Here is a 25320-nt window from a genome sequence, read left to right as displayed (position 1 = left end):
TCAGTACAACATGCCTCCTTCCTCTATCCTCAATACGCCATGCCTCCTTCCTCTATCCTCAATACGACATGCCTGCTTCCTCTATCCTCAATATGACATTCCTCCTTCCTCTATCCTCAATACGCCATGCCTGCTTCCTCTATCCTCAATACACCATGCCTCCTTCCTCTATCCTCAATACGCCATGCCTGCTACCTCTATCCTCAATACGACATGCCCTCCTTCCTCTATCAATACGCCATGCCTCCTTCCTCTGTCCTCAATACGCCATGCCTCCTTCCTCTGTCCTCAGTACACCATGCCTGCTTCCTCTATCCTCAGTACAACATGCCTCCTTCCTCTATCCTCAGTACGCCATGCCTGCTTCCTCTATCCTCAATACGCCATGCCTGCTTCCTCTATCCTCAATACGCCATGCCTCCTTCCTCTATCCTCAATACGACATGCCTCCTTCCTCAATACGACATGCCTCCTTCCTCTATCCTCAATACGCCATGCCTCCTTCCTCTATCCTCAATACGCCATGCCTCCTTCCTCTATCCTCAATACGACATGCCTCCTTCCTCAATATGCCATGCCTCCTTCCTCTATCCTCAATACGACATGCCTGCTTCCTCTATCCTCAATATGACATTCCTCCTTCCTCTATCCTCAATACGCCATGCCTGCTTCCTCTATCCTCAATACACCATGCCTCCTTCCTCTATCCTCAATACGCCATGCCTGCTACCTCTATCCTCAATACGACATGCCCTCCTTCCTCTATCCTCAATACGACATGCCCTCCTTCCTCTGTCCTCAATATGACATGCCCTCCTTCCTCTATCCTCAATACGCCATGCCTGCTTCCTCTATCCTCAATACGGCATGCCTCCTTCCTCTATCCTCAATACGACATGCCCTCCTTCCTCTATCCTCAATACACCATGCCTGCTTCCTCTATCCTCAATACGACATGCCTCCTTCCTCTATCCTCAATACGCCATGCCTCCTTCCTCTATCCTCAATACGACATGCCTCCTTCCTTTATCCTCAATACGCCATGCCTCCTTCCTCTATCCTCAATACGCCATGCCTCCTTCCTCTGTCCTCAATACGCCATGCCTCCTTCCTCTGTCCTCAGTACGCCATGCCTGCTTCCTCTATCCTCAGTACAACATGCCTCCTTCCTCTATCCTCAATACGCCATGCCTCCTTCCTCTATCCTCAATACGACGTGCCTGCTTCCTCTATCCTCAATACGCCATGCCCTCCTTCCTCTATCCTCAATACGCCATGCCTCCTTCCTCTGTCCTCAATACGCCATGCCTCCTTCCTCTATCCTCAGTACGCCATGCCTGCTTCCTCTATCCTCAGTACGCCATGCCTCCTTCCTCTATCCTCAATACGCCATGCCTCCTTCCTCTATCCTCAATACGCCATGCCCTCCTTCCTCTATCCTCAGTACGACATGCCTGCTTCCTCTATCCTCAGTACGACATGCCTCCTTCCTCTATCCTCAGTACGCCATGCCTGCTTCCTCTATCCTCAATACGACATGCCTGCTTCCTCTATCCTCAGTACGCCATGCCTGCTTCCTCTATCCTCAGTACGCCATGCCTGCTTCCTCTATCCTCAGTACGCCATGCCTGCTTCCTCTATCCTCAGTACATGCCTGCTTCCTCTATCCTCAGTACATGCCTCCTTCCTCTATCCTCAGTACATGCCTCCTTCCTCTATCCTCAGTACATGCCTGCTTCCTCTATCCTCAGTACATGCCATGCCTGCTTCCTCTATCCTCAGTACATGCCTGCTTCCTCTATCCTCAGTACATGCCTGCTTCCTCTATCCTCAGTACATGCCTGCTTCCTCTATCCTCAGTACATGCCTCCTTCCTCTATCCTCAGTACATGCCTGCTTCCTCTATCCTCAGTACATGCCTCCTTCCTCTATCCTCAGTACATGCCTGCTTCCTCTATCCTCAGTACGACATGCCTGCTTCCTCTATCCTCAGTACATGCCTGCTTCCTTTATCCTCAATACGACATGCCTGCTTCCTCTATCCTCAGTACATGCCTGCTTCCTCTATCCTCAGTACATGCCTGCTTCCTCTATCCTCAGTACATGCCTGCTTCCTCTATCCTCAGTACATGCCTCCTTCCTCTATCCTCAGTACATGCCTGCTTCCTCTATCCTCAGTACATGCCTGCTTCCTCTATCCTCAGTACATGCCTGCTTCCTCTATCCTCAGTACATGCCTGCTTCCTCTATCCTCAGTACATGCCTGCTTCCTCTATCCTCAGTACATGCCATGCCTGCTTCCTCTATCCTCAGTACATGCCTGCTTCCTCTATCCTCAGTACATGCCTCCTTCCTCTATCCTCAGTACATGCCTGCTTCCTCTATCCTCAGTACGCCATGCCTGCTTCCTCTATCCTCCGTACATGCCTGCTTCCTCTATCCTCAGTACATGCCTCCTTCCTCTATCCTCAGTACATGCCTGCTTCCTCTATCCTCAGTACATGCCTGCTTCCTCTATCCTCTGTACATGCCTGCTTCCTCTATCCTCAGTACATGCCTGCTTCCTCTATCCTCAGTACATGCCTCCTTCCTCTATCCTCAGTACATGCCTGCTTCCTCTATCCTCAGTACATGCCTGCTTCCTCTATCCTCAGTACATGCCTCCTTCCTCTATCCTCAGTACATGCCTGCTTCCTCTATCCTCAGTACGCCATGCCTGCTTCCTCTATCCTCAGTACATGCCTGCTTCCTCTATCCTCAGTACATGCCTGCTTCCTCTATCCTCAGTACGCCATGCCTGCTTCCTCTATCCTCAGTACATGCCTGCTTCCTCTATCCTCAGTACATGCCTGGCGTGAGTGAGCTGTCAGGTCCCAGTAGACGCTGCTGGTGCCGGGCGTTTTTGCATCTTTTTTTTACCTAAAAGTCAAAATTGCGACTAGATTGCACCAGGAGGCTGCGCTGATTTATTTAATATGTGGACTTGTATATCTGTGTGCGACTGAGAATGTAAACGGAACTTGTCATGGAAAGAAGCTGCGGCCGCTGCATCGTAGCACTTCGCATGCTGATTCAGAGACCCCGTCGCACACAGATGGTGTGTCGTAATCGCATCACATTGCGACTTAGACGCATTTTCAGTGAAAAAAAAGAGGCAAAAAAGGCCAGAGTTAGCAGAGTCTCACCGGACCCGTCGCACAGAGAGGGGCTGTTAGGCGCCACTGCAGCAAAGATGTGCGATGACGCATCTGGATTTACATTGAGAGTTTCTATATGGGCTCATGTAGAGATGGCGCCCTCTAGTGTAATATATAGGGAGACTTCAAATTACTAATGTTTTTAGAGGTAAAGAGAAAGAAAGACGGTACTCTCTTTGGTGGGGCTCTAATCCATCGGGAGAAAAATCGTAAATAAAATAAACTTTTAATATAAATATGTAAAATGAGAAAAAACACTCACATGAAATACAACACAATTACCACTTACAGACAAGAAATAACATGACTAATGCCGCGTATCCACTACCCGATAACATAGAGCGATTGCACGATTACGACATCGTAATCGTGCAATCGTTCAGTAATCGGGCACACATCGGTGATGTAAATGTCAAAAACGACCACCGATGTGCGCTCCCGCTGGTCGTTTCCGACAATCATCGACCGAACATGCTGGTTAACCTTACAATAACATCAGGTTGAGCATGTTAGGGGATGATTGATGTGCGCTACACTGAGCGACTGAACGTTCACTGCAGGCTTATCACAGACTGCGAAACGACTGCACGATTACAATGTCGTAATCGTGCAGTCGTTTCTATGTCTGCTAGTGGAGGGGCCCCTTAAGTAGTATCTCATCCTGAAAAGATATTTAAGGTCCTAAAGTGTTGAATAATACACTTTGAATAAGACCTAAGATGGAGTAACACGTTCAAACAAATTTAATAGAGCTCCAAACAACTTATAGCAGGGTGGAATTCAACTGGTGTGGAATTTGCAGGGGAAAAGCTCTGGATTTCATGCCTGGAGTTATTCAATCATTTAGCATTTTCCCTGCATGACAACTCCTAGATTCCACGCAAAGTGCTGGAATCTATGAGTTTCCCCCATGCTTAAGGTGCGTACACACTGGGCGATTTTTTGACCGATTTAACGATAGTTATCGTTTAATCGTTCAAAAAATCGTTAATTTTCTTCCAAAAAACGATGAATGATAACAATAATGCGCATTCCTGTTGGTCGTTTATCTTTGTCATTTATCGCCCATACATGTAGGCCGATTTGAACGATATCGTTGAGTAATTAGTTCATATCGGTCAATTTAAAAAAAAATGATAAACGATCAATGATGTTCAGGTTTATTGCCACTCCCAGGACACTCCCTTTCCTCTGTCTTCTTTTCTTTGCATTATCGGTGACAATATCGTTGATCGTTTGTAAAATCGGTCATAATATCACTCACTATATATGAATGATGTGAACGATATCATTCACCAGAGAGGCCAGGAAATTCAAAGTAAATTGTTGATCGTTATCGTTGAATTGCTAGGTCGCCCAGTGTGTATTAGAGATGAGTGGGTTCGGATCTAAGAGATCCGAACCCACCAGAATTTCTGGGATCCCTGACCCAAGGCAAAACCTTGCAACCCCTCTGTCGAGACGCGAGGTTTTGTTTTCAGTGGGCTTACCGCTGATTGGCTGAGAGAGCCGTCTGTCACGGCTCTCAGCCAATCAGCGTTAAGCCCATTGAAAACAGCACAAAAGAAGATGGCGCCCATCATCCCCCGCCACCTGACGCTGCCGCCACTGCCGGCACCCCCACTGGCAGCATCCCCCACTGCTGACACTCCTGCACTGCTGCCCAACGTACTGAGGACCCCAACACTGCCGACACTGAGGACACCACCAGCACCCCTGCACTGCCGACACAGTCAGCAAACCTACACTGAGGACACCGCTGGCACCCCCGCTCTGCTGACACCGCCGGCACCCTGCATTGAGAACACCCCTGCACTGCCGACACAGTCAGCAAACCTGCAATGAGGACACCGCTGGCACCCCTGCACTGCCGCCACAGCCAGCAAACCTGCACTAAGACACCGCTGGCACCCTCGCACTTCCGACACAGCCAGCAAACCTACACTAAAGACACTGCTGGCACCCCCGCACTGCCAACATCACCGGTACCCTTCACTGAGGAAACTGCCAGCACCGCAGCACTGCCATTCTATGTACTGAGGACACCGTCAGCAACCCCGCTCTGCCGACACTGCTGTCACAGTTAGTGCACTATTAGTGTATCCAACCCACACTGTATAACACACTGTATCCGTGTTGGAAATTAGAAGCTGAACTGCCACATGTTAGTACCACCCACTGTGTCACTTAGCTTAGTCAGTCAGCTAGCTGGATGCAACCTTTTGGCCTTAACTAGATGAAGCAAATAATATTGTGAGGTGGTCAAAATGATTGGAACTTACTGGAAATAAATGTTATTGAGGTTAATTATACTGTAGGAACAAAAAAAGGATAATTTTATGTGATTTTAGCTGTTTTTATGATTTTTTAAGAAAAAATCCATATCCAAAACCAAAACACAAAAACAAAACACGGAGGTGAGGTTTTGGCAAAACCAATCGAGATCCCAAACCAGGGTACATCCAGATCCAAAACCAAAACACGGGGGTCGGCACACATCTCTAGTGCGTATGCATCTTCAGCGTGTGGGGTTCCCACAACTGATTGAATTAGACAGTGCGTTTAATTAGCTGCGGGGTATACCCTGTGCCTTATTGTGTTCCCCCCATTGAATGTACATTTAGAATAATATATATAGCTTATCTGGTCAACAAATGTCTAATCAGGTAGCATGTACAGCCCAATCAAGTGTAGTGGAGAAGGAAAGGTCCAATCGAACAGAACCAACGCGTTTCATCATATATATATATTGTTGCTCAAAGTTTGTCACTATGGCCAATAAAATAACAAACACACCAGTGTCCTTGTTTACAAAGTTAGGTCTCCACAAGAAACACATGCGGCTCTCTCTCTCTCTCTCTCTCTCTTTTTTTATCAAAATGATGCTTTATAAAATGGGACAACCAAAATGTCTTCTGATATTACATCATGCAGCGGCAAGATACGTATCATCCATCTGCCGACATTTCAGGACAGCTCCGTGTGCTCTGTTACATGTAAGCAAGTTTTCTTTCTTTCTGATATATGTACCACCAAACCTCTCACGTGTGTAATGTTCTCTATTACATTCTAATTTCCCACCAGGCCTGAGCAGGTAACCCTCTGCTTCACCTCATGGCCATTAGACTGCGCCTCATATCAGTCATACTGTCCCAGCATCAGGTGTAAGATGGCGGTGCTGGCGGAAACATGGTCAAACATTGAGGTGCGTAGTGTGATCAGATTTCTGCGACTAACGGGCACATCAGCAGCTGACATTCATCGCCATCTGGTCGTGGTGTACGGTGATAACATCATGTCACGGAAACAGGCTTGGGTTTGGTGTACTGCCTTTGATAACAGCAGGACAGACGTTTCCTGGGGTACAGGAAAAAGTGGTCACACTGGGTACCGAAGCAGCTCACTTAAGTTCACAAAATGAATTGAATGGGATTGTCTCTTGTGCACTTGACGCGGCACCATGAGGCGGGAGTGCAGTTCCTGCAGAGTATTACTACAGGCGATGATACGTGGGTGCATCATGTGACACCGGGGATGAAGCAAGTAACCATGACGTGGACACACGCATAGTCCCCACCTTCAAAGGAATGAAAAACAACTCCATCAGCAAAGAGGGTCATGGCGACCGTGTTTTGGGACCACAAGGGCATCCTTCTTGTTTTCTTCACCAAGGGAGATACTGTGAATGCTGATCGCTACTGCGACACATTGAGCAGGTTGTGAAGGGAAATTTGTAGAAAATTACCTGGATTACGCGAACGGGCGTCGTATTGCTGCACGATAACACCAGGCCGCACTCAGCCAACCGTGCATGTGAGTTTTTACTGCTCTACTATTGTTAGGTACTGGACCATCCTCCCTACAGTCTGACCTGGCACCGAGTGATTTCCATCTCTTTGGACCATGGAAGAAGCACCTGGGTGGAAGGCGATTCGCTACTGACGGTGAAGTTCAGCAGCCACCATGTCCTGGCTCCAGGCGCTTGACCCTGACTTCTTCTATGCCAGGATAGATGCCTTGGTGTACTGTTGGAACAAATGCTTAGACGAGTACGGGGACTATGTGGAAAAAATTATCTATACCAAGGCCATATTACTGGTTATACGTATATGTACGAGTTGAATACATTTACGCATAGGGCGCATCTCAAGATGTATCCAGTTATATATCATGAGCCTATGCGCCAGGTTTCTATCATCGGTATGCAATCGGGAAGCCGACTGCCTAAATACCGGCAGCCGGCTTCCCGGCAAGGGTGAAATGCCGGACGTCTAGATGTAGACGCCCGGCATTTACCCGACGCCGGGATACCGGCGCCCAGCATCCCAGTCGTAGCGATGCCGGGCACCGCGAGCGGACAGCCACGGGGGGGAGGGATAGGTTTAGGGCTCCTGGGGGGGACTTAGGGTTAGGCACCCCCCCGGGAGGGTTAGGGTTAGGCTAGGGGGAGGGAGGGTTAGGGTTAGGCACCCCCCCGGGGGACTTAGGCTTAGGCAGCGGTGAAGGGGGTGGTTAGCGTTAGGCACTAAGAGGGGGGATTAGGGTTAGGCACTTGGTGGGGGAGGTTAGGGTTAGGCACCCCTAAGGAGGGTTAGGGGGGTTAGGTTAGGTTAGTAGATACTCACCTATCCATGATCGGGATTTCCAGCGCTTTCGGGCTTCCGCTGCCGAGAACTCTGCTGATGTCGGGCTGACGCTGACGGGAATCGAACCGTCGGCCATGTGGCCGGCGGTATTTCATACCGATTCCCTATCATCAGGTGTAACAAGTGTATGTACTTACGCCCCATGGCAGCATAGGGATAGTGTAGAGATGAGCCTGGGCAGTCTCCACAGTAAATGGTAAAGTCACAATATAATAATGTACTTAGTTTCATATACACAAGAGGGAACAGCGTTTGTACAGTGTTAATGAATAGGAAAGTCACATGTTCCATATACAATCTAATTAAATACATCTACAAAATACAAATTAAGTTCAATTACATACAAACATCTGTTGTTTCCCATATAAAATTCAAATATGTCTCATCCACTCTCTGCTGTACTTATTGGACATTTCCATTTGGAGGAGTACAGGAAAAGAGATACAAATTCATTTTTTAAAAGGGCAAAGAACATATATATGGCAGTGTTTGTATTTCATTACATTTCGTGTGGAAAGTGCAACATCGCTTTTCTTCATGTAATTAAGAAATACTATTCTCTCTGGTGTATATATAGCTTCATTGCATTATTATATTGTGCGTTTATAACTAACACTGTCAGGCTGCTTAGCGATTATTACACACCTGACGCACACACTGTGCACATACAAATGTTTTTGAGTTGGACCTGGGAGCTGTAGGACACATACATTACATACAGTATGTACACATTTTGGGCAATCATTTGACACACTGGTGAGTCTTTATGTTGGGAAATGTACCCCCATCCTACCCTACTGTATATATAATTATTGGTTAGATACGTCTCCATAGAGTATATTTCACATGCTGTTTTTTTTTTTTCTTTAAAAAATTAGACTTTTTTTTATTGTGGGAAAATCTGTCATTTACAAAAAGTCTATTTTGCAAATGTCAACAACTCTCTTCAGCTCCACTGGCCAGTGAGGTGGCTTTATATGCCTGGTTACCCACCGCGCTTAGTAAGTCCTGCTTCTACTAACGTTTGGTTCATTAGGGGCGTAACGAGACCTAGGGGGGCCCCATAGCAAAATTTTCACTGGCCCCCCCCTAGGTCCCCGCCCACCCCTCCTCGGTAGGCTCTCCATCCTATTCCACCAGTCAGTCGATGCAGAAGATTACAGCGAGCTGTCATCTCGCTTTGCCAACCGCATTTGCGCAAATCGAGGGGTAGAGGAATTTGCGCCACGCCTCGGGCATTTTGCGCTCATAAATCAGCCCCTCTATTTGTCATGTGCGTGTAAAACCGAGACTTTTGCACACAGCGTGGAAACAGCAAATAAATGACTAATGTGGGGTCTATTTACTAAGCTGTGTTAGGAGATAAAGTGAAGGGAAAGAAGGTACCAGCCAATCAGCTCCTAACTGTCATTTTTCAAACACAGCCTGTGAGATGGCAGTTAGGAGCTGATTGGCTGGTACCTTATCACCGTTCACTTTATCTCCTAACACAGCTTAGTAAATAGACCCCATAGTGTAGTGACCACGTTCAGTAGCGCAGGATGAGGGTTGTAGTCCTGAAATGACGGCCTGCATGGTAGCACACAGGACGCGCTGATACCTGCCCGGCGCCCAGGTGTCTGTGATAATTACATGGGGATGTTGGCAGCTCTGCTCTTTAATTCATAAAGTCAATATTTTCATTAACCTTTTCCAAACTCATAAAACCTGCGACCAGCGGGGACCAGCCGTAACCCTGTACTGAGAGCTACATGTAATTAAAGTCACCGTCACTCTGTTACTCAGTAATGAGGGAAGACAGCGCTAGATACATATGAAATAGGCTGTAAAGGTGGAGTCAGGTGCATGGATGCGTCCTGGTGCGCGTCTGTTTGGTATGTGCTGATAAAGATCTGACGTGTTTTATCCATGACCACTGACTGCTTTATAACAGGCCTTGTACTGTACATACAGCCGTCCTAATCTCTATATAAGGATATTGTGCAGGCTTCATAGAGAAACTAATCGCAGTCACTTTTTCTGCAGCTTATGGGCCAGATTCAATTTCAGGCGAAAAGTCAGAGGTCGGACTTTTTGCCATCATCGACGTTTAAAGAGGGGATAAAGTATCGGGCGCGTGCCCGCCTATCCCCTTATTCAATTAGGAATCAGTGAAAACGGGACCCGATGGAAAGGTAAGTATTGTAAAGTCCTGTTTTTTAGGGGAAATCATTCTGTCACCCCCCAAAAGATGGTCTGATATGGGGGATCACTATGGGTACCCCCTGATTTGGACTGCTGAAGGTAACCAGGGTTTTTAAATAGCCGCAGCAGGTGCATAAATGCGCCTGTGAAGAAGGGGCGAAGAATAGCATTTATCTTTTTTTTTTTTAAATAACTAGTCTCATCAAATTTGGGGTAAATAAAAATGGGTGCAAGCATATTTTTATGTCCCTACAATGATTTTTTTAAATTCTTTAAAATGCACCTGCCGCAACCACCCGCATTCTGGAAAACACCTGCCGCATACATGGGGACCCCCCTGGGGTCGATTTCGCTAGTTTAAAAGTTTGTCCTCCAATATATTTTTTTCCGCCCCCAAAATGTAAAGACCTTTTTGGGGTGTCCTGAGGAACTTTTTTACATTTTTTTCACACAGATTACTTTAAGGGGGCATTCCCAAGGCTGCAGGCACTTTTTTATTATTCTGCACCCCAAAACCCCAATTCTGCATTTTTATTCGCCACCTAAACAGTGGTGAAAACTTATCCCCGTTTTTTTAAAAAGACTTTTCGCACCTGCGCAAAGTCTTTGTAATTAAATATGGGGATAAGTGAAACTGGCGAAAATGACGTCATTGGCGATAAATTATCGCCGATAACGGACTTTTCGCCTCTAATTGAATATGGCCCTATATGTGAAATAAATAAAAACAAATGACTGTATATTAATTGATTTTGATTCATCAACTTTAGATGGTTTTCATCTGTACTGTACGTCCAGGGAGCCCTCTCCGGAAAAAAGCGGTACAGTGGCCCATAATCTCCTATCACCATCTTCAGATGTGTTAGAGGCTGGGGCCTAGCACTGGAAATTGGAGCTTGTAAACCTGACAGATTGCCAGCCCCCGTGGGCATTGAGGGCCCGCGGGAGATACCCTTCATTCATCATGGGATCCTTAATATTTGTGGGGATAACCTGCAAATATACATCAATAAATATGCCCCTAGATCACTAATAGTGTACTAAATTCTGGGGTTAGCATTAGTATGTTTGTTACAAAGGAATTGGAATGAAGAAGCTTATTAAGTATAGTTTATACCAAAAAATACAAACCCTAAATACAGTATTTAGTAGACTATCATCAGATTAAGAGCCTCATTCACTACCGATCGCAACTGCAATTGCATTAGCGATTACACACGCAGTCTCACTGCGATAGTATGCTAATCCACTGCGATCGCTATGCCATCGCAGCACAACATAAGGACGCCCACTTTACCTTACACACATCCGTAATACAATAGCAAGACTGCAAAACCATCGGTAACATGGAGTACCATCGCAGCCTCACGCACACTTGCACAAGCTCTGACCATACTCAGGAATTGCTGACCTCAGCGCACGCTTTGAGTCCTCAGGCTGCGTAAGGCATCGCAGTGGCTAATTTATGCACGCCGCTGCAACGGCTTTCAAATGCGCTGGCACGCCTGCTTTTCACTGACCACCCCCCCGTCACCGGCCACAAATGGCACTTCCTGTCAATCACTCTGCGATGGGTCTGCGCAGTCCCGATCGCAGGGACCAGTTCGCGTACGCGCACTGCGATGTATGTGCAGAACGCAACAATCGGCCAATTGTTGCTAAGAGCCTGATTCATAGATGGACGCAGTTCACATCGATGCTGTGTATTTGGACGCTGCAGCGATGACAACATATGCTAAAACGGGAAGCCGACGGATGGAATCCCGACTGTAATCCTGGCAAGGGGTTAAATGACAGGCGTCGAAGTCCCGACGCCTGTCATTTTACCTATGCCGGGAGCCCGACACCCGGCTTACCGATGGAAGTTAAGCTGGGCGCGGACAGCCGCACGGGGGGGTTAGGGTTAGGCACCCCCCCCGGGAGTTTAGGGTTAGGCTAGGGGAAATAGAAGCCTCTCCGGCGTTCTTCTGCCCATGCCGCGGCGGGTGATGGGAGGGATCAGATTGGAGAGAGGCCCATAGGCTTCTATGGGTAACGCCATCACGAAGAAGATGTTACCCACCGTAACCAAGCACTCCGGGGCTTGGTGCATATGAGAAATGCGGTCAAACCAAAATTTTGGGGGTTTTAGCGCATTTCTCGGCTTGCTGCATCCATCCCAATAATACTAATTCCTGTTCTTGTTGATCCAGTTTAGGTGCCATGTAAGAGGCAGCAGCTGCACAATGTGTCTGGGCGAGGTCAGTAACGTCACTGTTTTCTATCTCAGGGGATCATTAACGCCTACAAGAAGGGGGTCAGCCTGATGGGGAACAGTAGCAGCCTGGAGACCTGGAGCTTTGCTGGATCTTTCTTCTTCTCTGTAACCGCTATAACCACAATCGGTGAGTCCCAGAGGTCAGGACCATAGAAATGATGATGACATTACAGGGACATTAGTGGTGCATTTTGTAGAATAGTCCCAGTTTCTGGGGTCTATGTACTAAGGGGATGCAGTCAGGAAGCCGACGGTCAAAATGCCGACCGTCTAATCCCGGCAGGGGTCTAATGATAGGCGTCGAAATCCCGTCATCATGGAGTCAAGTCAGTAAAAAGCTTTTGTTAATATTACAGTAGCTGTCACATTATTTCAGAACATTTATAGTATGTGTGACATTAAATACAAGTGTTCATGTGCTGCCATCTAGTGGTTCAGTTTAAGAATGGACATTGTAGCTTCAATATCATAAACATAAAATAGCTATTTGCCTATTGTCCAGAATTTGGCTGCTTAGAACTTTTGAAAAAGTGGTTTTGTCCAGAACTTGCTGATCTGTGCCTTATAATATACTTCTACTTTACCATCGCCCCATTCTTCCTCCCCCCGCCGTTCTCCATCTGAATAAAGTATTTAGAAGTGCTGTGCTCCTCACAGTGAGTGTATTGGGAAATGGATAATAATCGCTTTACAGTATTATAAAGTTACTGTTATTCCTTTTATTTTCTTCTGTCATCTGGGAATATTTAAAACAAGACCAAGAGCATCTGGTAAATTGGGTTAGATGTACTAAGCCGTAGAGAGAGATAAAGTGGACACAGATAAAGTACCAACCAATCTGCTCCTGTCATTTTTCAAACACAGAGGCATATTCTTGTTATCACTCGTTACTAATCTTAAATGGTGCTCCAACCAATCAGCTCTTAACTGTCATTAGTTTGAAAAATTACAGTTAGGAGCCGGTTGCTTGGAGATTGGAATACTATTTAAGCCACACATCCACTAGACAACAGGCAAAAGACTGCACGATTACAATGTCGTCATTTGTCTGTCTGTGATGTGCCTACACTGAACGAGCAGTCGTTCAGTGTAGGCACATCAATCATCTGCAAACATGTTGAACCTGACGATATCGTCAGGTTGTACAACATATTTGTACGATGATCGATGTCTAAACGACCAGCGGGACCGCGCATCACTGGTCATTTAAGACATTTTTCTTAACGATTTTCAGACAATTATTGAACGATTGAATGATAACGATATCGTTCAATCGCTCAATTTAATCGTCTAGTGGATGTGTGCCTTTAGGATTAGTAGCAAGTGATAACAAGAATATCACTCATTATTAAATATGCCCCATAGTGTATAAAATGACAGTTAGGAGCTAATTGGTTGGTACAACGTCGGTGCCGTTTGCAGACACATGGAAACACTGATACACAAAAAGAGTGGGAGCTTTTGGAATCATCTGACATCTCCAGTAGGGTTTCCTGACATAAAGCTCTTCTATAACTGGCCTGTTTCGCTTGTAATAAAAATCTCTGTAGCCTGAGCCTTTCCCCTTAATTTCCATAGACTTTATACATGTAGAGCACGTTGCTGGAAGCCCCATTGAAATAAACGGACACATTGAAATGATTGTGGAAAGTTCTGAACTTTTCAAACCTACAGTATCTGTAAAATTACTGGAAGTCACAAAAAATAATGGATTAGAGAAATTGGACTAATTCTTGTTCTGTTTTTAGGTGATTTTTATCCTCCCATTTTGATCCATTTAAAAATGATTTGTCACGTATCATAATATCACTGTAAATGCCATAGTTATTTAAGGTCTGTGGGCAGTATAATAATGTTATTGTTTTTTTTCTTTCATTGGTTTGAAGGCTACGGGAACCTGAGCCCCACCACAATGTCTGGCCGCATCTTCTGTGTCTTCTTTGCGCTCTTTGGCATCCCACTGAATTTGATCCTGTTGAATCGAATTGGCCGGAGAATGCTTTACTTGGTCCATCGTTATAGTGATTTCATGGGGAGGAAAATTCGTCAGCAGGTAGGAGACCACCTTTCTTTTTCCATTTTCCATATGTTTAATACAGGTGTACTAGTATTTTGGTCCAGTTATTTGCCGTGTCGCTGGTTATTGTGCCCACTGTTGCAGGGTTCCTTTTCTCTCCTCCACCACCTTCCCATTTCTGTTTCCCATCTTCCCCTCTTTCTCCCATCTCCATCTCCCCCTCCCCCTAGTTCGGCACTCAAATATAATAATATAATCCACCTTGGTGCCAGTCCTCTTAATGGAGATAGAGAGAACAAAGATGTGGCTTCATTGCTGCCATCAACGTTTCTGGTAGTGATGAGCAGTGCGGTTTTGACTCTGTTCTTTTTCGCCAAATTAGCGCAAGTTCAGACTAGTTTGGATTTATCTTATTAGCTATCCAAAACATGTGAGAGCCGGAATGCCAATATGATGCCGTTTTTGAGATCCGAACATATCCGAGTAAAACCGAAACGCTACTTCACATTCTAAAGACAGGGCTCTGAAAGTAGCCCAGAAGCATTGATGGAAGCAGTTCATTTTTAATACATTTATTTAAAAGCCTGTGGGGTATATTTACTAAGGTGCAGGTTTTTAGAAATGGAGTTGTTGCCCATAGTAACCAATCAGATTCTACTTAACATTTATCTAGCAGATTCTAGAAGATAATAACTAGAATCTCATAGGTTGCTATGGGCAACAACTCCACTTCTCAAAACCTGCACTTTAGGAAATATACTCCTATCAGTGCCATCCTGGATGTCTTGTTTATAACCCCCCCCCTCCCTCTCTCTCTCTGTTCAGAACAGAAACCACACTCCCTCCATCCAGGACTCACCTGCAGCCAGTGGGTGGCTTCCAGTAAGTGTGTTCCGGTGTGCATTGGGCATTTTTTTTTAATGGCAGCCACGGGTTCGAGCTCCTTTATTTAAGCATGCATGATGCACCAGTGCACCTGTGCCCGCTGCTCATTAGAAATATGTACAGGTACGGGTACGCCTATGCCGCTGGAGATTGGTAGCTGGAATAATAGTGCGTAGTGAACTGGACCTATACAGAGAGTGAGACGCTCCTAAGTGCAGATTGAGACCCCTGGCTGTGTTGTTGCTGGTTATACACCGTCATTCCAGCTCCTGAATCTGGATTCTTAGATTCAGGAGCTGTAGCTGCTCAGACTCTGGCCGTGTATTGTTGGGTCTGCAGCAGCATAGACACTGACTGTTACTGTTATCTGGCAATTACCGGAGTTCTAATACAGCTTTAATATCCCTATGGCTTGGGACGCTCACTGCACATTGGTAAGGTCCAAACTACTAGGCGGCACAGACACTGGCCGCTTACTGTGGGATTCTATATCACAGCATTAACCACCTGGCAGCATAGACATTAGCCGTCTATTTGAGACCTTTGGTGACTAAGATGCCGGCCGCTTGCTACTGGACATATCGTCCCAACCTGGTATTCTCAGCGACCCAGACCGCTAGCCGCACATTGCCGGATAACCATGAGCATATAATACCCTCTCCTACACGGATCCACTTTCTTTACATCACAAGTGGAAGCCTGCATCTAGCATATATATATATATATATATATATATATATATATATTTTTTTTATATTATTTTCATTGAAGCATTGTACCAACAATTATACATTGTACATGGTAATCAAGAGTGCAATCAATGTTTCAGAAAATAATAACCTCAACAGGGTTACAAAAGGAAATTAATATACAGTATCTAGGAGACTGCCTGAAAGACAGTATACGGTCCGAATTTGAAAAACAACAGTTACTGATACATTGTAGTTACTGATACATTGTAGTTACTGATACATTGTACAACAAAGTTATAACAGCTTATAAAGAACAAAAAGAAATATAACAAGAAGAAAAAATAAAAATATTCTCTCCCAGACCCCCCCCTCGAGGTACTGCAATCCCCAACAACTACTCAGAATAGAAGCCCTCAGGTATTAGTGGGCACAATTTGTATTGGGGGGTCATTATCCAGTACACGTAATAAGTACCAGGATGTGTTTTTGAGGCATTGATGTATTTGACTCCTCATTTCCAGAGATATAGTAGAGATGTAACTCTCCCACATGATGAAAAAATGTCTCCACTTTGGATTCTATATCTAATGTTACCTCATCCAGTCCATACGAAATAGGTGAAAGAGTTTGGACCTAAATAATGAAAACGATGAAGAGGATGAGGATTTCCATTCATGTAATATTGTTTTTCGAGCCGCTGCGCCAATCGCTAGGAGTAAACGTTTACCCCCTTTACTAATCCTCATAGTAGCAGGAACAAGGCCAAACATCGCCCCCACTCCGCCGTGAAAGGAATATAATTAAGTAAAGAGGCATCTGCATAATTCTTGACTTGAAGCCAACACCTCCTGATTAGCGGGCATGACCAAAAAAGTGGTATAAGGGCCTGATTCGGCGAGGATCGCAGATGATGATATGTACGCAGATGACCGATGATTGCTTTCTACGCATGCGTATGCATCGCAGTGCGCGAGCGGCTCCCTGCGAACGGGAAAGCGATTGCAGAGATCACACAGATTCATTGTAAAGTGATTGACAGGAAGTGGCGTTTGTGGGTGATTATGGGGGGGGAGTGGTCGGCTGAATGCAGGTGTGCCAGTGCTTTTGAACGCTGTTACAGGGGCGTGCATAAATTAGCCACTGCGATGCCATACGTAGCTTGAGTGTTCACTGCGTAGAGGAAAGTTAGCAATACAGAAGTGAGGTCTGACCTGCCTTAATTGTGCGAGTGGCTCCGATGGTACTCGATGTTACCGATGTTTTGGCTGGCTTGCAAGGTATGACAAATGTGCGAGAGGGGAAGTGGGCGTCTGCATGTTGTCCGTGCGAGTGCTTTGCCATTGCATACATTAGCATACTCTCGCAGAAGACTTGCGTACGCGATTGCACCCACATTAGGGATCCTTGCTGAATCAGGCCCGAAGTCTGCATAACTCTAACCGCATCTATAACAGGAATGAGAGGGAGAGCGTCCCATGAGAAAGCTTCTGTTCGGAGACAGATATGCCTTATGAAAAATGATTAGAAACCTTTCCATGTACATGGATGATGTAAGAATTCTGCAGGAGGCATTGAGAGTAGCGAGAAGGTCCTCAGTCGTGTATGCAGGAAACTTAGATAACCATTGGGATAACCCACTGAAAGAGGATGAATGATCCAAACTCACTTGGAAATGCTGATAATAAATTGAGATGGACTTCCTAAGGGAATCGGTATTTACTGCCGGTTGCTGAATAGCCGCCGGATCAAAAACAAGATAATACATGGGCACATCGAAGAGTAAAACAGGGCACAATAGGCAGAATAACTGTATGTAGTGGAGGCCAGAAGCACAACACGGTTCTTCAGTGAAACACATACCAGGGACATGCAAGGTAAGCCACCAGACAAGAGACACATGGGAAAGTGGATCAAACTTTCTAAAGAGTGGAGACGTTGCCCATAGCAACCAAATCAGTTTCTACCTATCATTTATAGAATGTGCCTGGTAAATGCTAGCTAGGAGCTGATTGGTTGCTAAGGGCTACTTTGGCACTTGTCTTCTCCTTAGCTTTGATACCTTTCCCCCCACAGGGAAGAGAGCCCCCTGCTCATAAGAGCAGCGGGGGGTTGGGGGAAGGCTGAGACAATAGGAGCAGTATGGGTGACATGACTGTGGAGGGAGAGAAAAGAGGAATGAGTGAATGGTGACGGGTGTATGAGATAGACTGGTGGGTAAACAAGAAGAGGGTTTTGAGACAGCATTTGGAGATTGGGGGACAGCTTGGTAGGGGGTTCTAGGGTTGGGTGGCAGCATAGGAGAAGCACTGGAGCAGGGAATGAGAGGGGGTAATAAGCGGGGGGAGTGGCAAACATTACAAGAACAGTGGTCATTAATGATAAGGTCAGCAATGTAAGACTGGGGAGGGAACACGGGGGGCTTTGTAGGCAGGGGGTGAGCAGCGTAAATTGGATTGTGAAGGTGACCGGGAGCCAGTGGAGGGAAGCAGATGATAGGCCGCAGTAGTGGGCGAATAACTGAGCAAACAGACCTATACCCAACTTAGCATCAGCCGATTCATTCCTAATAATTATATTGATAGTATTGGCTGATATAGCGAGAAACCAAATGCAAAATCAGATTTCTGCCACAAAGTTAGCCCTTATTTGTCTTAATATTTACTAGCAAAAGTGATCCTGGTTGTTCTGGTGTGGCATACAGATGTACAACATACCTCCCAACATGACCCTCTCCAGGAGGGACACAATGCTCTGGTCCTGGACTTCCCTGGTAATTTATGATTGGTGGCTGCTCCAGAGGTGGGGCTGCAGCACAGTCCAAAATTAAAATAGGGGAGTCACACCAACTGCCAGTGAGTCCCGGCCAGTGATGTTTGGCAGTGTGTGAAATGACAGTTGGTGTGACTTACCTATTTGAATTTTGAACTGCGCTGCAGCACCGCCTCTTACCAGGGAAGTCCAGGACCAGAGCATTGTGTCCCTCCTGGAGAGGGTCATGTTGGGAGGTATGGTACAGTACAATATGTAAATGTGCTGCGTACCATATATAGGGGTCTATTTACTAAGCTTTGTTAGGAGAAATGTGATAAGGTGCCAGCCAATCAGCTCCCAACTGTCATTTTTGAAACACAGCCTGTGAGATGACAGTTAGGGACTGATTGGCTGGCACCTTATCACTTTTCACTCTGTCTCCTAACACTGCTTAGTAAATAGACCCCATAGTGTCCTCATACACGTGTCGCTGGTTTTGTTTTGTAGAGACCGGTGAAGTTTTTCTCCAGCGTCTGCGCCGTGGTGGCCGGCCTCCTGCTGTTCTTCTTGCTGCCTCCCATACTCTTCCGCTGGATGGAGGGCTGGACGTACGAGGAAGGGTTCTACTATGCGTTCATCACCCTCAGCACCATCGGCTTTGGAGACTACGTCATCGGTGAGTGTAGAGGACGCGATACTGCAACAGTTTGGGGGAGACTCAATTGTTTTTTGGGTGCTCGTCAATTGCTGCTCCGATCGGACGTGAGTGCAGTGGGCGCCCAGATTTCTGCGCAGAAATCTGCGAAAAGTCAGCCGTTGGGGCGTGCTACACGATACTTTAGATGTATTTAGCCACTTTACGGGGCTAAGCCCGGTGTATTTTGACGTGACCGGCGCGTAACTCATGCCTGATTGGAGCAGCAATTGAATAGCTCAGTTGGGCGCCCATTCCAAATCAGTTTATTGCAAATGAATCAAAATTAATAATAATGAGATTAAAGAGTGATGTCTAGTAGATGACAGGTGAGGGGCAATAAATCAGTTTACGCTTTGTGCTCCCTCTGTGATATCCTATAAAATTAAGTCCAATCTGGAAAAGAGCATAGAGGTCAGTGCCATTTTGAATAAAGTTTATTTAAATAAAAAAAACAAAGCAGCAGTTTGAGGAGTGACAGTTGGAGCTGTGAGGGGAGAGCTGATGACGCCATGGAGCAGAGATGAGCAGAGTGTAAGCAGAAGGGAGAGACACAGCAGTAAAAGAGAGTCAAATTAAGAACTGTAAGATGTAAAATCATACCTCCCAACATGACCCTCTCCAGGAGGGACACCATGCTCTGGTCCTGGACTTCCCTGGTAATTTATGATTGGTGGAGGCTCCAGAGGTGTGCTTGCAACACAGTTAAAATTCAAATAGGGGAGTCACACCAACTGCCAGTGAGTCCCAGCCAGTGATGTTTGGCAGTGTGTGAAATGACAGTTGGTGTGTCTCCCCTATTTGAATTTTGAACTGTACTGCAGCCCCACCTCTTACCAGGGAAGTCCAGGACCAGAGCATTGTGTCCCTCCTGGAGAGGGTCATGTTGGGAGGTATGGTAAAATTGTGAACCCGTTGACACCCCCTGCCAAGAGAGCGCCCTGCAAATGTCAGAGACAATAGGGTTGAAAGACTTTATACCAGTGCTGATTTGCTGAGGGAACACTGCCTCAGCAACGTCCATTGGGCTGGGTGAGATAAATGCTTTAAGTATATATATATAGATATATATATATTTATAAATCTGCTCCACTGCACAGGACATTATCCTATAGATGCTATACCTATACAGCAGATTCCATAGGAGGAAGTTCCAGTTTGTTTGATACAACCATCTTTAATACAAGTGCTGAAATATTTTGTTCATTGCTGAAAAGGAGTTTTACATCCTGAATCTGACAGCTTCACAAGATAATTGGGCCCCAACGTGCACATAAAGACCCCCTGTAGTATCCTTGGCCACACCAAAGTTATCTTGGACTTTAGTAATGTGTCTGCACAGATTGGTTATATTGGTTTATTTTAGTTACATAGTAATAAGCTAAAATGTTGTTATATATTTTCCATATGTGTGATGACATTAATGTGTATATAGTGTCTGTGATTTCTTTAGATTGTCTGTGTTTAAACTAGCTGAATACATTCTCCCTCTTCCTTACCATGACCATTACCTATTCCAGGTTATGGAATAAACTGTTTTATTATTTCATGCAAAGCCCTATCTGCCTTTCTCTGTGACTATCTGGGGAAACCTTGCCTCTCTGCTGAGGTAGGTTATAGGGAAAAGCTGCTGCCAAATGAAGAATACCCTACCAAAGTAACTCTGACCTGTACCTACATCACAACATTTGCGCCCTTATCACACCAGGGTATTACACTTCTTTGTGGTACGCAGATTCCTGGTGCTTGCGCCTTATACACAATGTAATGTGTGGCATCAGGCTCTCAATAAGGGGGTTCTTACTACTAACCAGGTAGGCGGAAGGGGGGCATAGAGGATGGGTAACAAGTATATATGGAGCAAAAAAAACAACATCATATGTAGGGGAGGGAGCATGTTCACTTTGATATCATGACACGGGAGTGCCAGCTTTCATTAGATTGGCTGTGAATGATCACATGATACTAGTATCATGACTCACAAACAATTGATTAGATTAGTATCTGTGGAACTGTTGCAGGAAGTACAGAGAGGTGCACAGTTTTGTTGCTGATTTTTGTCTCTAGAATCGTAAATGTTGGTAATAAGTTCACTTTTCTCATGTGTTTCTACTAGTATAGCACATGGGGCCTAATTCAAAGTTGTACGCAAACCCGATGGTAGGGACGTACCATGTGCAGAATGGGGCCTACGTCCTCCTCAGTCTTCTCAGTTTGTGATGTTACAACAAGTTTAAAAGGAAATAAATTATCTTTTCCATCTATGTGTTCCCCAGGAAGGGTCCCCGAAAACCATTACCCGAGTTGGTACAGGAGCGTGGTGTCTCTGTGGATTCTCTTTGGCATGGCGTGGCTGGCTCTCATTATCAACTTGTGTATAAACCTCCTGGAAAAATCCAAAAAAAGTTGCCACTGTTGCAGGAAGGCGGAGCACAGGATGAAGGAAGAGCTCATGGACATAACCCACAACGGACACGTTCCGTCAGAACTGCAAGACGCAGAGGACCCCACCACGAGCGACACTAAACCTAAGTCACCTGATTGACAGTATTATTGGTGACCATATGTTACATGTACAAAAGATGGCGTCAGCGTAGAGGAGGCGTTATACCGTAGAGTAAGGGAGTTTGGCTTTATACAGTATTGGGACTTTCTGAAATGTCCTCAGTGATATTTCCTGTACTAGACTTTAAAGAACAAAGTAAGTTAGATGATTGAACTTTGCTTCATACAGAGACAATTGTCCTGCATCAGAAACTTTAATATTGCTACTTCGTGGACCCTCATACCACTACATATTTCCCTGTGGATTCCCATTTACCCCCATTTCCCACCTCACATCATAATTCTGCCCCTGTTACATGCAGCCCTGTCCTAACTAACACATCACTAGTCTCCTGATATACTCTGTGCTGCTGGGGATCCTGCTCTCAGTCTATGGGTTCCTGCTGCCTCCATTCCCCTCCTCAAATCATGTCACTGCCCCTGTCACATGCAGCCCTGTCCTCACTAACATATCACTCATCTCCTGATATACTCTGTACTGCTGGGGTAATCTGCTCCTTCCTGTTTATAACTCTCAGTCTGTGACTTCCTGCTGCCTCCATTTCCCTCCTCACATCATGTCACTGCCCCTGTTACATGCTGCCCTGTCCTAACTAAGACATCATTCATCTCCTGATATACTCTGTGCTGCTGGGTATCCTGCTCCTTCATGTATATAACTCTCAGTCTGTGGCTTCCTGCTGCCTCCATTCCCCTCCTCACATCATGTCACTGCCCCTGTTACATGCAGCCCTGTCCTCACTAACACATCATTCATCTCCTGATATACTCTGTGCTGCTGGGTATCCTGCTCCTTCCTGTATATAACTCTCTGACTGTGGCTTCCTGCTGCCTCCATTCCCCTCCTCACATCATGTCACTGCCCCTGTTACATGCAGCCCTGTCCTCACTAACATATCACTCATCTCCTGATATACTCTGTACTGCTGGGGTAATCTGCTCCTTCCAGTGTATACTGATTCAATTCTTGGCGATGTGCCAATGAACATCACCGCCATGTTTTGCTTCACACATGTTTGACTATTATGGAGCCCTAAACATCATTAGTATTCTTGTCGAACTCTAGGAGGTGTAAGGGAAAACTACAACGTTGCTGGCCGTGATGTGCCCTTCTGGAAGTACACATTGCAGCCATCGAATTTAATTGAATTGTCCCCTCTATCATTGCCTACAGGCTGTTCTGTCCTCGTCCACTTGATAACTAAGGATGTCTTGGGAGAGCAGGAGATAAATACAGTATTATAAACAACATAATGCCAAAATAACTAATACTACAGTATGCTGAAGTGATATAACAGGTCCTCTCCATCGGCCCATGTTTATCTCATGTATTATCTATGTAAATAAAATATAACTGAATTTTGCAATGTCAAGCTTCAATCTCACATAATAGCTTTTTTAAGCAGCAAGTTCTGAACCTTTGAAGCTTTTATTATTTTCAGGATGTATTCTTATATCTTATAATGCAGTATTTATTTTATATATCACTCTTTTTGGTGGCCTATTATTAGGGCAGCCACTGCAAAATAGTGTCTTACTCAGGATCATGTAATCTGATTTCTAAATGAGAGCCAGTCAGTGAGGAAGCTCCTCCGTGGTCATATGATGGCAGAGTAAGGATTGGGGGCTAGAGAATTGTTCTACGGATGTGCATGCTGATGCATTCTAAAGCCTCTCTACTCACTATGGGGTTCGTGTACAGCTGGACAGAAATTGCTTCTAAGGCCTAAGCGCAAAATTCTTTCGGAACAAAGGCACAATTTGCCCGGGTTAGGACTAGAGATAAGTGGTTCAGTTTTGCAGAAATCCAAACACAGCCTGCGCTTAGAGTTTCCGAGGAGAACCTAGTCCAGACTCAGGCCCTGATTCAGAGTCGGACACGCTGACAGATCGCTCGCTCTGAATCAGGGCCGGGCTATTTTTTTTTTAGAACGGCCTCCTGGCCGCTCGCATAGCTGTGGGTGACCATTGGGCTTGCGACGAGACACTTGTGGTAGGGTCTCGTTGCCGCAAGCCCCAGACAAATTTCGGCCAAAACAGAGCCGAAATCTCTCCCACTGACATCACTCGTAATGTCAGTGGGGCCGCCCCCAAACGGAGGCGTTCACATGGGAACGCCTCCGTTTGGGCAGCCACCCCCCCCGGCCCGCCCACCAAAGGGGGCATGCTGTCACTCAACATCGACAGCACGCCACCTTTGGTACGAGACCCGGAGCGCCGGATTGCCGTCGCTATCCGGGTCTCGCGCATGCGCATGACGGAGCCGGCTCCGTCGTACGCATGCTCTCTGGGCCACCATCGACCCGGTTGCGAGCGCTCAGCGCTTGCGACCGGGTCTGAATCAGGCCCTCAGTTCTTCCCGCTGAGTGTAGATATCAAAACATAATTTCCGCAGAAATCAGAGCTCTCACGTGTTTTGGATTGCTTATAAGAGTTCCTCCTCGTCTTTTCCTGATATCAAAAAAATAGCAAAAATGTTTTATTTTTTCTATTATCTGCAGTCTTTATAATTCAATTTAAATAGTATTTCAAGAGTGACTGTCTTGGAGACACAGCGTATATTACTGTACTTACTCTGGGTTGTTGTCGAATCCCTGTTCTGTTTATTCGTGTCAATGTAAGTCAGCCACCAGTGGCAGCTGTTCTTGTCAGTGATTAGGAGAAGGACATTATCACGCCTCAGCAGAAGACCAGAAAAGCCACCTCTTCCATGTGGAAAATTTTTACCCCAAATCCTGACAACATCTGTCAAGGAATCTTTTGCATTTGTGCTGCCAAAGGAAATAGAGGTAGGGACGTTAACCATGAAGGCAGTGGTACCTCTTCCCTGTTATGTCATTTGCAGGGAATTCATGGAAATTATTTAACAAAATTTTGAAAATCATGTAAAATAATAACAAACAGTCCAACATCAGCTGCCAGCAGCATGGATAGATCCCAGCACAAGCAATCTGCACCACCAACACCTTTATCGTCAACCTCCTCATTAATGATCAACGGTAGTCCTCCTCCATCCAATGTGCACAGGCAAACTGACTCCTCCCCTATCCAGGATTCCCAAGAAAACTCCTTGCACGCTAGGGTTGCTGGGATTGGATCATTATCACAGAAGGAGACCAAGAAGACCAGTAGTTTCAAACAACAATTGACTGTGAAACAATAATTTGCAAGAGAAACCAAGTATGACCAGCACTATCCTGATGCACAGCGGATCACTGAAGCCATGACGGCTATGTTAGCATTATATCTGCATTCAATATCCGTCATCAACGCATCTACGTTTAGCCTATTAGTTGAGGTCATGTGTCCCTGCTAACAAATTCCATCTCAATTCTATTTTTACCAGAACAGCAATTCTTCGCCTGTACTGGGATGTTAAAGTTATTCTTTGCTTAGAAAATGCCATTGTAGTGACTATCCACTTAACCACAG

At 45.7% G+C, this 25320-nt stretch overlaps 1 protein-coding gene across 1 annotated transcript in view; it reads left to right on the top strand.

The window, feature by feature from the left end:
* Positions 1 to 22577, top strand: part of KCNK17 (potassium two pore domain channel subfamily K member 17) — a 59834-nt gene extending 37257 nt beyond the window's left edge. Inside the window, exons 2-5 of the mRNA XM_088445326.1 lie at positions 12297 to 12411; positions 14171 to 14337; positions 19137 to 19305; positions 21600 to 22577. Coding sequence (XP_088301452.1) covers positions 12297 to 12411; positions 14171 to 14337; positions 19137 to 19305; positions 21600 to 21868 — 720 coding nt within the window. The 3' untranslated portion in view covers positions 21869 to 22577. The remainder of the gene's footprint in view (positions 1 to 12296; positions 12412 to 14170; positions 14338 to 19136; positions 19306 to 21599) is intronic.
* The last annotated feature ends 2743 nt before the right edge of the window (positions 22578 to 25320 follow it).

The sequence above is a fragment of the Taudactylus pleione genome, unplaced genomic scaffold (genome assembly GCF_031769625.1).
Source record: "Taudactylus pleione unplaced genomic scaffold, aTauple2 ptg000378l, whole genome shotgun sequence".
NCBI lineage: Eukaryota > Metazoa > Chordata > Amphibia > Anura > Myobatrachidae > Taudactylus > Taudactylus pleione.
The sequence above is the reverse complement of the archived record's forward strand: the minus strand, read 5'-3'. Positions and strand labels throughout refer to the sequence as shown.